The 15702-nt window shown below is 44.7% G+C and overlaps 1 protein-coding gene across 5 annotated transcripts in view; it reads right to left on the bottom strand.

Annotated features, from left to right (window-relative positions):
* Window positions 1-15446, bottom strand: part of ZNF827 (zinc finger protein 827) — a 106452-nt gene extending 91006 nt beyond the window's left edge. For 4 of the 5 annotated variants that reach the window (XR_005105652.1, XR_005105650.1, XR_005105651.1 and 1 more), the window contains exon 1: window positions 15011-15446. Coding sequence is in view for 2 of the 5 variants with exons in the window: in XM_037396657.1 (XP_037252554.1) it covers window positions 15011-15053 (43 nt within the window). In the remaining 3 variants the exon portion in view is untranslated. The remainder of the gene's footprint in view (window positions 1-15010) is intronic. The other variant, XM_037396646.1, reaches the window with a different exon arrangement.
* Between the last annotated feature and the right edge of the window lie 256 nt (window positions 15447-15702).

The raw sequence follows: 15702 nt of genomic DNA, 5'->3' as shown, positions 1-15702 counted from the left end.
TAAACATCCTCTATCTGCAAACCGGAGGCTCGGTTACTCATTTCCAAATGGCTAGTTGCTTTGTAGTAGTTGGATTCTAGGTCATAGTCTTCTATCGTATATCTGAGGTAGAAGACTTAAAAATACAGATTTTTTTTTTCTGATGAAATCTCAGACTGCAATTATCCCTGACTTACAAAAGAAAAAGAGATGGAAGGAAAACCATGGTCAGACTACAATCACTATGAGCTCAAGCAATGAAGTAACTCAGCACTCTCAATCCATCATCATATGGTTCTGTTCAGGTGTTATGGAAGACAAGATCTATTCACTTGGACAATTCTACTTGAGAAAATGGAAAGATCATACAATGTTATTAAGATATCTAAAAGAAAAAAACCAACGTCAGTTCTTTATACCTTTCATCCCTTAAAAAGCAATGGATTTCAAGAAAGGAGGCTGGCACACGTGAATGATCATGGAACTAGACAAAAACTTGACCTATGACCTGGAATAAAAGGCTCACAAATAAAGGAAATGTTTCCATTTTCAGAGAGGTAAGCCTATGCCTTGAACAGCTCAAGCAAGACAAGCAGAATTTCCTTCTGCATACCCTACAATTGTTTTTGGTGCTGTGATGACCAGTCTCCAAGACAAAGACTAAGCATAAGACAAGGTTTAGAGAATCTATTTGCTGACCGGGTGGTTCAAGGCATTTTAAAGTGATTATCTGCTTTTTGGCTGTCAGTGGTATCCACAAGGCTTTGGAAGACACCGGAAGAAAACTGGGAGAAGCACGCTTAATGATATCACTTCTATATAGCAAGCACTTTGAAAGAAAAGAAGCCTCAATCGCAAAACTGAAGGCATTAAACATGAATAGTTCAGTCTGTTACATCACATTTTGTATGATCTAGGTGCCAAAAAATGCAGGAAAGCTTTGCTTTCTAATCTTTATTTAACTTGGTAACAAAAATTGGTGGTCCACTCTCTATTTTGCCTACCTACGTTCTCTGGTTTTGAGCTACATCTATAAACTGCCTGCTCATACTTAGTGCCTTCATCAGCTAACATCCTAATTAAGGCCTGCACCTGACATGCCACCTCCCCAGAACTGGCTGCAGTGATAACTGTCTCAATTCTTTACTGAGAAAAAAAAGCATCTTAATTGCCAAAAATGCACTGCAAGCCACAGTCACAATCCCAACAGTAAAAAGTAGGCACAAGAATCCTCACATGTTCCTCACAATTTACAGCAGCCAAGAATAAAGTGATCTGTTTATGCTATAGATTATTGTAACACTGATTTACCCTCAACACACACAACTCATTTTAGTGTGGCCAGCCATTTAAAACTGACAGGGTCACCACAGAAACATGATTTTAGTCACCCTTACACTCGGAAAGGAAGCGGATGAGAAGTTGCAAGTGTCAATTCAGCTGGCAAAAGGGACTGACTAAAGTGAGAAAAGTGTTCAAACATGCTACATTGTTGCATACAAACAATTTGCAATTAAAATAAATAACTCCCTGATCACAACTGCAATTTAGCGTTATGGCCTGGGAACAGCCATAAGTTTACAAAAAGTTCTTATATTACCTGAAACACTACAATTGATCTAAAAGCTCCAGGAAAATGCCATAAATCACCTATACTGTGAGCTGTGCTATGCAGGGCAATTCCAAACTTTCCTAGGGGACAAAGCATTGACCAAAAGGCTAACCAAGGCACCAAAACCACATTGGCTGATTACTTCCTCCTTCATCCATTCATTTCAAGAAGTTGCCCTCATGTGTTGCACACACTGTATAGGATCATGCCCTTAAGCAATCCAGAGTAAATTTACTATAGCTACCACGATGTATCAGAAAAAATTGTCTGCTAAGGTTGATAAATCAGTCAATTACCTGCTTCCTTGACTTTTATTCTTGTGTAAATGTTTTCATGCTTACATTACCAGTACCTATGAGAAGACAGTCTGTATGTTGCCAAAACCAACTATTTAAATTACTAGCAAATCCTTAATTACTATAAACAAGATTACAGCAGGCTTATTTAAAAAAGGTTTCTAAACACCAAAGTGATAACTCCAGAAGATAAAGCTCCCTTGCTGTCACTATTTGAGGATGCTGTCTCCATGTTTACTCCTACTCCATGCATGACTCTCAGTGCTCCCTCAGCCTACCTGAATGCCACAGCAAGAGCACCTGCTCTCTCTCCATCGATACCACCTGCATGGCCAAGCATATACGCTGGGCCTGAAGTTCCCAGTCTACCCTCAGCTTCTCCTATCAAGTCCAAACCACCTTCCTCCCCAAGCCACACACTCCCCCAACTCCTATAAAATAGAAAAAAATAACATACAGAATAAGATAAGATAAGCAAATATTACTGAAGCACTGCAGTTACTTACTTCATCTTCAAAGCACAGATGCTTTAGTACTGCTGGTGAGAATCTAAAGAACAGTCCAATCCTCACAGATGCCAAGAGAGTATGGGAAAACCACAGTGGCCATTGTCCTTGCCAGCAAGCTGGTTTGGGCTCAAAATGGAACATTAAATCTATGGCATGGTCGATGCACATGATCTCAGGTAAGATCTCCCTTTCCATACTTCTCTCACTGGTAATAGCAAAGGATTTCCAGAAAATACCTGACTGATGACACAGAAGCTGAAACCAAAAGGATAATGATGTATCATCATGCTTCCTCTACACACAGAAATTATTAAATACGAAAGACTGTGCAATAGACCTGGTTTCCTGTATCTCTTCAAAGGTATAGTCAAACTTTGGAACTGAGAAGCAGAGAACTCCCACCAAGGTTTGTACAGGGGCAGACTAATGTAAGCCCAACATAGCATCAGTACTCGAGGAAAGCTCTTAAGAAGGTTTCAGCAGCACTGTAAAAACGTACAGCAACATCCAGAACATATCTAGTCATTTCAAGAAGCATGTTTTCCATCTCTTTCCGCACTTACCTCTGTTCTTCCAAGGGACAACTGCACTACAGATGCACAACCTCAACCACTGTTACCTTGGTTTCCCTGAGAAACTGCCAAGTCCATCTTTCCTACAGGACATCTAATCAGAATATAGGCTCTTTTTCAGGCCGAAACTATCTTTTGTTGGATCACACGTGCCTAAGACAGCAGGCTGACTTCCTGGCTTGTACTCCTATGCACTATACAAATATAACAAAGGAGATAGAAACAATATTTCCTTGTTTCCCTCATGCACAAGTTAATCCTTGAGAGCACTTTCTGATGTCTAATCACTACTGTAGAAAACAGAAGTCCCGGAGACATTCAGCTGAAAGGGTAATCAGAAATCCTACAGAAGAACATGGCATTTCTGATGTACCGGCTCTAATTTCCCAAGCCAGGCCAACAACCTTGAGGATAAAATGGCAACCTTCACTTTTCCTCTTCTCTCCAATGGATTAAAGACATGCTGTGTCTTCTCTTGAACCAGTTCCAAATAACTTCTCATTCTATCAACTTCTGAAACTGCCAGTAGTCTTCAGGGAGTGACACTGATAAAGCAGTGATGTCACCAAAATGAAAAACAGGTATTACTCTACTTTCCTACCTTTCCTAATTATTTTCTCCAGCTGGTCAGAAAAATTACCACAAATATTGACTGGCAAAGAGTGAAAAAAGAGAAGAATTATCAGTGATAAAAGCAGTGATTATATCACAAGTGGTTTTGGAGAAAAAGGAAGAAAACTAGTCTTCAGTATAGTAGCACTACACAATGATTAAAGCTGGAAAAAAAGCTGTGCGAAGCTCTCCCAATAGGTGTGAAGAATCTCTGAAGAGAAGTTCCTGTTGAACCACAGGAAAAAAGAACCCAAAAAAGCTGGGAGATTTCATGTCTGTAAACTGTCCTGCCAAGCCTCCAAACACCTCCACAAATATCATACAACTCAATAGCTCTGCCATTGCAATCTAGAACTCTCGCACACAAAAACTGTTCCAAGGAACAATTATAACTTACAGCACCAGTAAAATAGTAAAAGAAAAATTCTTCCTTGCCAAAGAGAGGTTTTCATCTCCTGAGCACAAAGTTAGCCCAGCTAGCTTCTAAGGAAGGAAGGAAGAACACAGCTTCTCCCTCCGTGTCTCTATCTCTTTATTGCTGCAGGAGGCTGGCTGGCTGTTTTTCATATAAAGGACACACTGGAGGAGTTTGAAAACCTGTCAAAGAAGTGGCTTCATTTGCCTGCCTTGATGATATGATGTACTGTTGTACATTCTGACTTATGCTTACATTGACTTTTTTGGTCAACTCATTATTTCCTTCTCTGAGCACAAATAAGACATCTCAACTTCCCAATAGCCCCAGTGGCATTCTGGCAAAAGCAATTTGGTTCACTTCACTCAGACGAATCACTACCGCTACATATTCAAATAATCCAGAACTTCCGTTCAGTTTACATGTTCTCTCCTGTGTGATATGAGTGCTTGGCAAAGGAAGAACACAGCATGAACCTTTACAGTGCTCCGGTTCTCCCTTGCGTTTTCTAATGTAGACTCAGCCTGGAGACTGGCTTATCAATAGCAGCTGGAAATGGCTGTTAACTAGCAAGAAGTAGATCCAAGTGCATTCCAGCTGTGGCTTCATCTCTGACCCTTTCCATTTCTGATGCAGAGTCTATTCTAAGTTGCAGTGATATGAAGATGTATTAAACAACAGTATTATTTCTCTCCTAGAATCCCCATGCAATGAGAATCCCTGTCTGGGAAGGCCAAGGCAGCTTCCATAATATTTGCATCACCCTAGCAGCACAAGGGAGATCCGAGGATGGCTGCAAAATTGGCCCATTGATGACAATAAACATTAAGTCCTGGTTTAAAAATAATGTCAAGTGGAACTCAGTGAAATCACCTTAAATTATTCTAAATATTGAAGTTGGAAAGGTAGTGACAGCAAATACTGTGAACTTTCCCTTTTATTAACATACAGAAAGAGAAAACCCAACACTAACCACTCAAAACATTGACTCATAGAAAAAGACTTAAAATATATGGAATTGCCACTTTAGAACACATTTATGAAGGTTGTTCCAGTGATCAATAAAGCAAAAGAAACCACAAAATCAACCAGAAATTCCTGTTGCCTTAGTTTGTAGGATGCAATAAACAAAACATAGGAAGCCTCAGATCAAGCCGCTACGGTGCCTTTAATTATCCCAACTGTGTTTACAACCTCTGTCAAGGGGTCACAAAGTGAAGGGAAGAGCTCACAAACCTTATGTGGGACAATATTCAACCATAGCAAGTGACATCAGACCAACATACCTGCTTTAACAAAGGTCTCCTTTGTTTTTTACTACTTTCTATTTATTTTTGCTACATGCAGCTTCTCCTGTTCTATTTTTGGTAAATAATGTGCTCTTGATTTACCATGCCCTGTTACTCACCTGAGGTGCTTTATGCCCATTAGCTTCCCGACTGGTTCAGAAACAAAAGGTTTAGGTTTCAGATACTGAAATTATTCCTTCCTGTGTCACAGGAATCTAGTTCCCTATAATGTATTTTTTTTCTCTCCCAAAGTCAGATTAAAACATGGCAAATTATATTCTCTGTGTTTCTAATTTCTCCCACAAGGACGATATTACAGTAACGCATCTAAGGGAAGCTTCAAGAAGTGTTTGTTTTGTCATGCTGTGTTTGCTACCAAAGACAGCAGCTTTCTCTGTCCCTGAGAGGATTGCTTGGGGTTAACAAGCAAAGCCAAATGAGAGAGGATTAGGAAGCTACTCGTAGTGGTAGGTGAACACACAGAAGCAGACCTTTCCATGTGGAACAGGCACTCCTCTCTCCTAGACACACTGCTTAAGGCACTGCCTCAGCTTTCAACCTTGAGGAAAGTCAGAGGTCATATAATTAATGTGCAAGTACTGAATAAAAAGTGGACATTCCTCAAACCTTATCTTATTTTAAAGAGATTTAGGATTCTGTGCCAAGCTCCTGGTACAAGAAACTAATGCTATGGCTACTTAGGGCACAGACACAGCATAAATGGCAGCAACCTATTTCTACATTCTGCCTAAAAATTCACCTAAAATCCAGATGCAGAGAAATAGCTAGACACTAAGAGGAAGTTTTGTGTTCATGTCCATTGCTGGCTTTTCTGCTGAACAAACAAAGTGTGCCAATGGCAGTAGGATTTGATTTTATTTTTCCAAAGTGCATTTCCTGGCTGAAAACTCTGGGCTTTACCAACACTTTTTATGCAGGCCAGTAAATGCTTTCAAAGACAACAACTCTGATTCTCATGAGATTATGTCTATACTAAATAACGCAATGCTATGTAGTGATATCTGAGCCAGTTTGAGTATACCCACAAGTATTATAGCTGAATTAACCTGGGTAGACTGCTGTGATAACTGCCTCCTGTACACAAGGTAGCTTATTTAGAGCTTGCTTTGTTATCTCAACGTGGCCCAGCACTGTGCAGGAAGACAATATAAGCAATTATGGTGAAGTCTATTTAGACCTTATGGGCAATGTAAAAGTACCTCAAGGTGGGCAGAAGAGCTCCCTTCAGAGTTATTCGCTGTACAAAGAACTCCCTTTGGCAATGCAGAATTGACAAAAGGATTATGTCAGCCCTTCCTTTCCAGAACAAGGAGCAGGGTGAGAGCCTAGAGACAGCAGAAATTAGAGCAGCTCTAGGCTGTTACGCTTACACTGGTACCTGAGAAGGGCTCTTCATGGACTCAAAGTGCTAGAAATATAGAGGTAGATAAGGGGAAGTTCTGCTCCAAACACAGATAAAGAAACGCATCCTTAGTCATTAGTTGCCAGGTCTTGATTTGGCACAGTGGTCTATAAGGGGAGAGACTCTGGCTGTGCTTCAGGAAAGTAAGCAAACAAACAGCCACGACCACCAACTGCTATCTAAATCCGCTTGCCTGCCACCACCTCTATTCCTTACCTACTTTTCACTACATGATTATCTGAAGATCTGTTCTTATCTTAACTTTTGAGGGTGGTTTATTTTTATTTTTTTTTGATAAGTAATTATTTGTACTACTACACAAGTCAAAGTGAAGTCTAGAAGTATCTTCCAAAGCATCTGTGTTCATTAATGAAGTCACACATGGGGATCACTCATTAAGCTAAATACATACTTGTTAAAGCCATTGATTTTTTTTACTGTGTTTTTCTAAAAGCTACTTGCCATTTATTTTTAAGAATTTACCAGAATTCTCCTTTTTGCCCCGATACAGCATCTTACAAATTCTAACAGGCACCAAGATTCAGGATACGTCCAAAACTTTCACTTAAAATAGGAAGTTGTAATTTTAAAGTAAGCTTGTGCCAAATCTCCTTCCTTACAGAATCTTTCAGAAAAAAACTTAAGAACATGCAGGGAAGAATTCTTCGTACCTGCATAGAAAGCTCCCCAACAGAGGAAAAACACATCCAAGCAGCAAACCCCAGATGAGGGCCAGCAGAGCTATAAACCTTCCTTGAGGAAAGGAATCCCTAGAGGTAGGACCACGCAGAATTCAAAGGGATGATGACAATAGCTCGCTTTGAGTTGCTTAAAAAATGTTATTTCTGCCCTAGTGAGAGAGCGTCCCATATAAAAGAAACCAAACAGTGCAGATGTTTGGAACTTAATTTCACTTTCTGAAATGGCTGATTAAACTATTCATTACAAGACCACTTGGTAACCCTTTCATTTTTAACACAATTTGTTCTAAACAGCAGCTAAATCATCAGTCTTGTATAAAAACTTCTCTCTCTTGGTCTACTGTACCATCAGTACTAGTCATTCTTTCCCCCTAGCTTCCATCTCTGCTGCCTAAAGAATGAAGGAAAGGACTGAAAAGAATGAAGGAAAGGACTATTTCTGCAGTCCAGTTTTTCTCTCCTTACTGCACGCCTCTGAAAAAATGTCCCTCGTAACTCTTTCATGATTCCAAATTAATGAAACTTGGGTGCTGTGCAAATTCTTCACTTGCAAAACGGAACAGGCTTGTCTTACTGTTAGGCTTAACTTGGGATTCTACTACTCAGTGTAATTACACCACAAGCAGGAAATCCCTTGAAAGGCAGGAGAAACTTTAAGGAATAACTAACTACTAAGCCAACAGGTTCAGACCGAACAGTCAAAATATTTGGAGTCTAGACCAAAGAGTATACCAGCCTGTAAACGCTACTGAAGGTGTGTGAGGAAAAGAGAAATTGTCTTTGGGACCATAGCCTTCCATAATTGTGACCCTAAGTTAGTCTGTAAAAAAGAAAAACTGAAAGACAAGCTCTCATGTGAGCTTATGGATACATGTTGCTGAATCCTTCGTTAAAGTAGCCACAATGCAGTGTATATGTGTAGAACCAATGCTGACTGCACCCTGAGGCATTGATCGTTTCAACTGAAGTATGGGTCAAGTCACAGTTTTTATTATTTACCTACATTAAAAAAAATAATAATGCTTAAAGAAAGGGATATTATCCACCTTTCTGAAGGTTGTGGGTTTTTTTTCATTCAACCCAATATCACTTATTATTCTTCAAGCCTATATCAGCCCATATAATTTATTATTCTTCATAGAAAATATTTTTTTTTAAGTAGAATAAAAATAAAGTTTTACTTTGGGGGGGCAGAAAGAGAGAGGAAGAGAATTCCCCCAACCCCCTTGAAAACTGGATTCTATTACATACTGCTAGCTACTTTGTGGTCCAGATTTTTTGCATATTATTTTTTTGTAAAACACACAATACTTCAGCCTCCATACATCCTGCAGGCAAACTAACCAACAAAAAATGGTATACTACAAACCAGGACAAAATATTCTTTAGAAGATACACTCTTCAAGCACGACCCTGGAGTACTTTAACAGCTGTAACAGTAACAGGATTCCAGGCACAAGCCACATTAGCTCTCCCTAACCATCTGAACTAATGCCTGTATTATGATTTCTTAGCAATTTGAAAGAAAAAAAAAAAAAAGTCCTCTCTATATGGTGCTTCATGACAAATCACATGCCTTGTGAAGCTACATGTTAGAAATCCTTTTAACTTCCAAAAAGTCCTCTTTTGTAGGTCATGCTCTCATTATCTTGCTCTGGGATCTGGTCTGATTAAATTATAGGAAATTACTAATACTTCACTTTGAACAGCCAGCTCCTCCTGGCTTTTCTTTTTTTTTCTTCCCCAAACTTAATTCCTCCTCCTCCTGCCTTCTTACATATGAAAAAGACAACAACTACTCTGTTACAAAGATTAAATCATACTCTTTCTTCATCCATTTTAAAATTTAAAAGTAAAAATGCATTCTGTCTGCATGTTCTCACATTACCCATTCCATTGCTCTACCTGCAGGTTTTCCTGTTTGGCCAGCTAAAAAGTTTGTGGGTTTGCTCTATATTCTTTTGTACCCCCACCCCCTCTAAAATCTAATTCATAAGATCCTAAAGACTTAAATAGCTTAATGAGCACAACACTGACTCTTCAGTAGTCCAATTTATACCCCATTGTGATTTATTCATATTTTGTACTACCAGACAACACTAAGACTTAGCCTACCGTTGAATAGCTTTAGACGTTGATCATTAAATGATTTTATACAAGTGACTTAGTCTATATAAGGGGGTTTGGAATATTAAAGAGACAGAGACTTTACATGTCAGTGAGAATCCCCAGCAAGGGAGAAGGTGTCTCTGAAAAGCCTACGAGGACTCACTATCATGAGAGGGACAAAATAAGAACAGTGTTTTCAGGTGGAATAATGTGGATGTTACTCCATCCACCAAAAGGCTGCTGTTCGTTTGAGAGTACATTACAGAACCACCAGGACAACCATGATGATAGCAATGAAATTATTAACCTAATCATACTAAGAATAGTCATTTTCCCTACGTGGATCCTCTTGTCTACAGTGAGCTATATCATGATCCCTGCAGTGGTAAGAGGTTAAAAATAGTAAATAGAAAATATGTTAAAAGCTTCCCCTTGTACATGCAATGTCTGCTAGTAAGGTAATAAACTCTACTAAAAGAGAAAGATTCCTGTTCCTGGCAAAAGCCTTTTGTCTTGAAGGCAACTCTTCAATACCAAATGATAGTAAAGGGCTTTCTAACATTGGGAAAATTTTTGGAAAAACCATCCAACACATCCTGTCTTCCTATCAGAAAGTATCAAATGAAGCAAGCTGCAAAAATAAAAAAAAAGAAGGAAGCTCTGAATCACTGTTAATTTACCTGTTTGACATTATTTTCTTTACACTCTGATGATATAATCCAGCAATAAAACCCAAAATAATAAAAAGAGTCACAAAGTTTAAGGGTGATTTTTTTTTTTGTGGTGGTGGTTTTTTGTTGGTGTGTGGTTTGGTTTTTTTACTGTATAGAAACAGCTAAACATGCCAACACAGTATCTGGAATTTCTAACCCTATACCTGACCATGAAAGCAAGAAGAGTTACGCCCTCCTCATTATCACATATCTAGTTTTTGATACTGAAACTAATATTCTATCAATTCTGCATCTCCTTTAACAAAATAAATCCAACAGAAAAAAACACTGCAGTTTGTCCTGCATTAAACACATTCTTCAGAAAGCGGTAGTAGTTCAAACTTCTCAGTGTAGCATCTAATTCTGCCTGATACTCTATAACAAATGCAAGCTTTGTATAAATGGTATTGTGGCATTCATTCACAAACTGCATTGCTTACAAGCCTCTGAGACAGAATCAAACCCCAAGTAGTATTGATTGCTACACTTAAGGCAATGCAGTGGTCTAAGTTTTAAACTTCTATTTAAATGCCTCAAAACTCCCCAAAACCTTTACTTTTCAGGCTGAACTCTTCCAAGTCACATTTGTGCAGTTCAGAGGAAACAGACTTTCAGGAATTCTCAGAAAAGAAAATAATAGTGTGAAGTGGGATAGAAAGTAAGGCAACAACAAGAAGAAAAACAGAGTAAAACTGTATTTATACATGTATTTTTAAAGATTCTGATGATAACTGAATAGATGAGGGAAAAAAATGAAATTTTTAAGTAGCTGGAAGGGGGAAAAAAACCCCTAACACACACACACGCTAAGGAATTAGCAAAATTCCTTTAAACATTCCAGTGAAAATGAATTGATTTGTCTGAGTCAGTCACATCCAAAAGTAGTCATAAGTCACATGTGCACTGGCCAATTTTTTAACTTATGGACCTAACTCTGTCATCGTAAACTGAGTCTACACTGCCACAGTATTTAGTCTGGATATGGATTACCCACTGTCTATCCAGGAACTCCTGAAGGCCTTTCCTCATTCACTCATATCTTAAATTTAAAAGAACGCACTTTCTCTTGTATTTCACCAAGTGTGAAAGAAGACATTCTACTGACATCTGTGCTAAACAGTTCTCAAAACCTAACTTCTTTACACAGAAACTCCATTTACAATACATGTTAACGCTGGAGTCTCAAGGGCCCATCCATCTGACTCAGTCCTGAAGTTCATCCTGTTTTGAGCAGGGGGCCAGGCCAGTGGACCTCCAAAGGACCCTTCCAAACCATATTATGTTGTAAACAAATCCAACGACTAAAAGCTCAACCTTAGCTCTGCCCTTTTAAGCAGATGCCACCAAAACACAGTATTGTTGCATCTAATAATATCAAGCCTTTCTTTCTTCAGTCGCTGAAGTATCAGTATCTAGCAACTCCCTTGAAACTGAAGTGTTGCAACAGCCTGATATATCTCTAGCAAACTCTTGGACAAATAACTTCTTCACCACAGCATGCATTTTGGTGGCACAGTCTTCTCTTCTGAAATGATCTCTAAATTTACACTAGGGCTTATCCAATGAAGTCAACAAACAGAAGTATAAAATCAGGGTGCCAAGCAGCAGCTGCATACTGTTGCGTCAAATAGCATGACAGTGTTCTTCAGGTGTGTTTCAGGGTATGTAACAATTTAGAAGAAACTAATTAAGGCCTAGTGATCCTGAGAACACAGCTTCCTGCCTAAGCTATGCTAGGCTCCACGGGACTTGCCAGACTAACTTAAGTTTGCTCAGTTACAATGTAACACTGGTAAATGATTCTGTAGATCAACATCTTGCTACTTATTTCCCAAACAATTGCAACAGAATCCAAAATATCACAGGGTGGTTCAGGAAGATGCTACATCATTTAGGTGTACTGGAGAGCATCCAGGCACCAGCAGCAACCTGTAGTGTAACTTAGGGGCAAAGCACAGCGCCATACCCACAACAGGGCAGAGTTAAAGGTGAATACAGTATTAGCCATCTTCTTCCCAGTTGCGTATGGTGCACTTTACATTCTTCTGCCATCATTAATACAAAAAAAAAAAAATACACACACTGTGCCTCTAAGAAACGTACTGCTAAAATCAGCAAGAACCGTAGAATAAAAATGTATTTGATACTGAGTACCCATTAAAGCAACATGTCGCTAAAAAAAATCCAAATCACTATTTATAGCGTTTGTACACTGAATACAATGGATTCCAAGGCATTTTCTGAATCTGCAGGACTGCAGACTAGAACACTATTCCTGCAATTCTTCCTGAATTATTTAATATATTATTGTTGTCAAATAATAGCTTTTTTGATCTAGTGCAATCTAGTTGTACAAGAAATTAAAATAAACAAATCCCATTAAAAAGTAGCATTCGTGTGGGACATATAGCATGTGCATGTTTTGCACATCAGGGAAAAACAATCCCATGAATTGAACTTAAAAATTATCCAAAAGAACTGCAAATTAGGCCGTGCGTTTAAAAATTAAAAAAAAAAAAAAGGAAAAAAAAAAAGAAAAAAAACCCACGAAAACCAAACAAACAAAAAACCCCAAAACAACACCCCCCACCAGCACATGCACAACTCCATTTGCACAATGAAGGCAATTGTTCCTTGGCCCAGGAGAAGCCGTGACTTCCCCCGGCGCGGGCGGTCAGGAGGTCGGGGCCGAGGGGAGCCTCGGCCGCAACCCGGAGGCAGGGGCAGGCGGGAGCCCGGCGCCGGAGCCGAGCCCCCGGAGCCCAGCCCCCGAAGCCCAGCCCGGAGCGGCACGCCCGACCGAGCTAAAATGGAACCCAGGTTTGATGTCAGCCCAAGAGGCAGGCGGAGGGCAGCCGCACCGGGGCGGGGGCGAGGGCAAGGTCAGCCGCCGGGCCGGCCGCAGCGCCCGCCCCACCGCCTCCTCCCGCCCCGCCAGCCCCTTTTCGCCTCCCCGCTCCCGCAGGGCTCCTGCCAAACCGGGGCGGCGGCGCTCGCCCCCCCTCCCGCCCCGAAGCGCCCCTCCACGGCCACGCAAGGCCCTGCGCGCCCGGGCTTGGCCCCTGCCCCCGCCCGCCGCGCCGGGGCCGGGGCGCTGCAGAGGCGGCCGCCGCGCTCCCGCCGCCTTCCCTGTGCCAGCCGCCCCGGCCGGCGCCCTGCGCGGGGAAGGAGCGCCGGGGCGGCCGGCTCGTCTCCTCTAGCGGGCGGACTGCGAAAGGGCTGAGCGGGGGCAAACGGCGAGAGCAAAGGAAAGGGGAAGGGGGGGGGGGGGGAAGGCGGGCAAAAAACAAACCAAAAAACCCACCATCGACACACACACACACCCCCCCAAACCCCACCGCAACTCAGGCCCTTGACTCCGGCGGAAAGGAAAAGGAGAGAGAAATATCTGCGGGTCTGCAAGTGCCGCCCCCCCGCGCCGTCCCCCCATCCCCGGCCCGTGTGGCGGTGCTGGAAGGGCGGGGGGGAGCGCTGCCTCAGCCCCTTCGCCCGCATAGCGGAGCGGGGGGGGAGCCGGGCTGCGCTCCGCCTGCAGCGGTGGTGTCCCCCCCCCCCCCGCGGGGGCAGAGGCCGGGGCTGCCCTGGTGAACTCCCGGTGACCGAGCACGGCTCCGGCACCGGCGGCTCAGCTCTCGCCCTGCCCCGAGCCCAGCGCGGAGGGGCTGCAGGCACGCTCGGAGCAGATGTGCCGGAGGCAGACAAATGACCCCTCCATCCACCCCCCGCTCTCCTTAAACCAACCCTGGGGCCAAGCAGGGGCAGGGTATTTTTAGGTCCCTACCCCTCCCCTCCGCCTCCCTCTCAACAGCTGCCTCGCACTTAATACAAGGGGGGGGGGGGGGGGGCGGGGGGGCGAGCGGGAGAAAAGTTAACTGTTTTGCAAAGAGGGGAGAAAATAGGCAGGGAGGGGGGAGGGAGCGCGAAGGAGCAGGGCAGGGTGAGCTGTGTCAGGGGATGTGTGCGTGTGCGCACGGGGTGCCCGCAGGCGGAGGATCGGGATGCACTTTAGCCCTGTGCTCTGCTGCTCTCGTCTGGGGCAGCGCCGCCGAAGCCCGAGTCTCGCCTGGCTCGCCTGACCCTTCATTTCACTGCGGCCAGGAGGAGCCCGGAGCCCGCCGCCGCCTCTCCCTGCTCTGCAGGGACCTCGCCTGCCACGGTCTGCCTCCCCGCCGCCCCCTCCCCCGCCGCCGCCGGCGGCCCCAGCCCCCTGCGGGGTGGCCGTGGGGTCGGTGTGGGGCGCCCCCGCCGCTGCCGGCCCCCGCCGCGGCTGCTGCCCGCCTCCCCCCGCTCCCGGGCCGCCCAGCCCCGCCGCAACCTTTAGCCGGGGACGGACCTCTCGGCTGGTTCCGCACAAGACGCCAGCAGCCGCTTCCCCTCTCGCCGCCCTCCCCTCCGGTGCTAGCCCCCCTCCCCACCCCAATAAAACAGACACCCCCCCCTCCGGCCCCAAAGAGAAACCCACACCGCCCCCCCCCCCCACACCGCCCCCCCAACACAAATGCACAATCACGGGCGAGGGGAGGGAGAGGGAGGAAAGGGCGAGAGACGCGAAGAAAGAAGGGGGGAAAGGAGAGAGAGGAAAAATTAAAAGGGCACAAGGCTGTTCATCACCAACATGGCTGCCTTAGCTCAGACCTAAAAGGGAATAACCCAGGCTGTGTCTTTGTCAGTTTCACCTCTGTAACCCTAAACTAATGCACGAAACGACGGAGGCGGCTGCAGAGGGGAAGGAGACGGGGAGAGGAGGAAGGAGAAAATGGCAAAAAGAGGGGGCACTTACGTGAAGAGAGGCGCTTGGGCTGCTCCTGCTTCCTCCTGGGCATTTTCCCCCTTTTTTCACATTCTCCTCCTTGGTTTAACGGGAGATCAAATAAGACCGGGAGGGGGGGGGCACAGACAGGCACAAAGCCGGGCCCCCCGGGGGAGCTGCTAACCGGGGCGGGTTTTCCCTCTTCGCCGGGGTAAAGGGGGCTGAAGCCAGCTTTCCCGGAGCCACCGCGAAGGGCTCCCTCTCCCCCTCTTTCTTTTTCCTCTCTCTCCCCCCCCCCTCCCCCCCCCCCAACCCGGTCGTGCACCTGGCTTGTCCCCGGTCGCAGTATCCCTCAGCGGCCGGGGATGTGTTCCCGGCGGGCGGGCGGGCGCCGGGCGCCGTGCCGGGGCGAGGGCTGGCGCGGCGGTGCCGAGGGCTGCGCCCCGCGCGCCTCCCGGCCCCTAACTAACACTAACGGCGGGATCAAAGGGCGGCGGCGGCGGCGCTCACGGCTCGCCCGCGGGCGGCAGGCAGGCAGGCGGCGGGAGGCAGGCAGGGACACGGGCACACACACACACCCCGGCGGGCGGGCACGGGCACACGCGCACACACGCACACACACACGCGCGGCCGGGCAGAGCAAAGGGGAAGGTGCCCCCGCTGCGCGCCGGCGGGGTGCGGGCGGAGGATGCGCTGCCCCAGTCCTGCACCCGCTCCTAATT

This window comes from Falco rusticolus, chromosome 1 (assembly GCF_015220075.1).
Source record: "Falco rusticolus isolate bFalRus1 chromosome 1, bFalRus1.pri, whole genome shotgun sequence".
Taxonomy (NCBI): Eukaryota; Metazoa; Chordata; class Aves; order Falconiformes; family Falconidae; genus Falco; species Falco rusticolus.
Note: the sequence above shows the minus strand (reverse complement) of the source record. Positions and strands in the feature narration are given on the sequence as shown.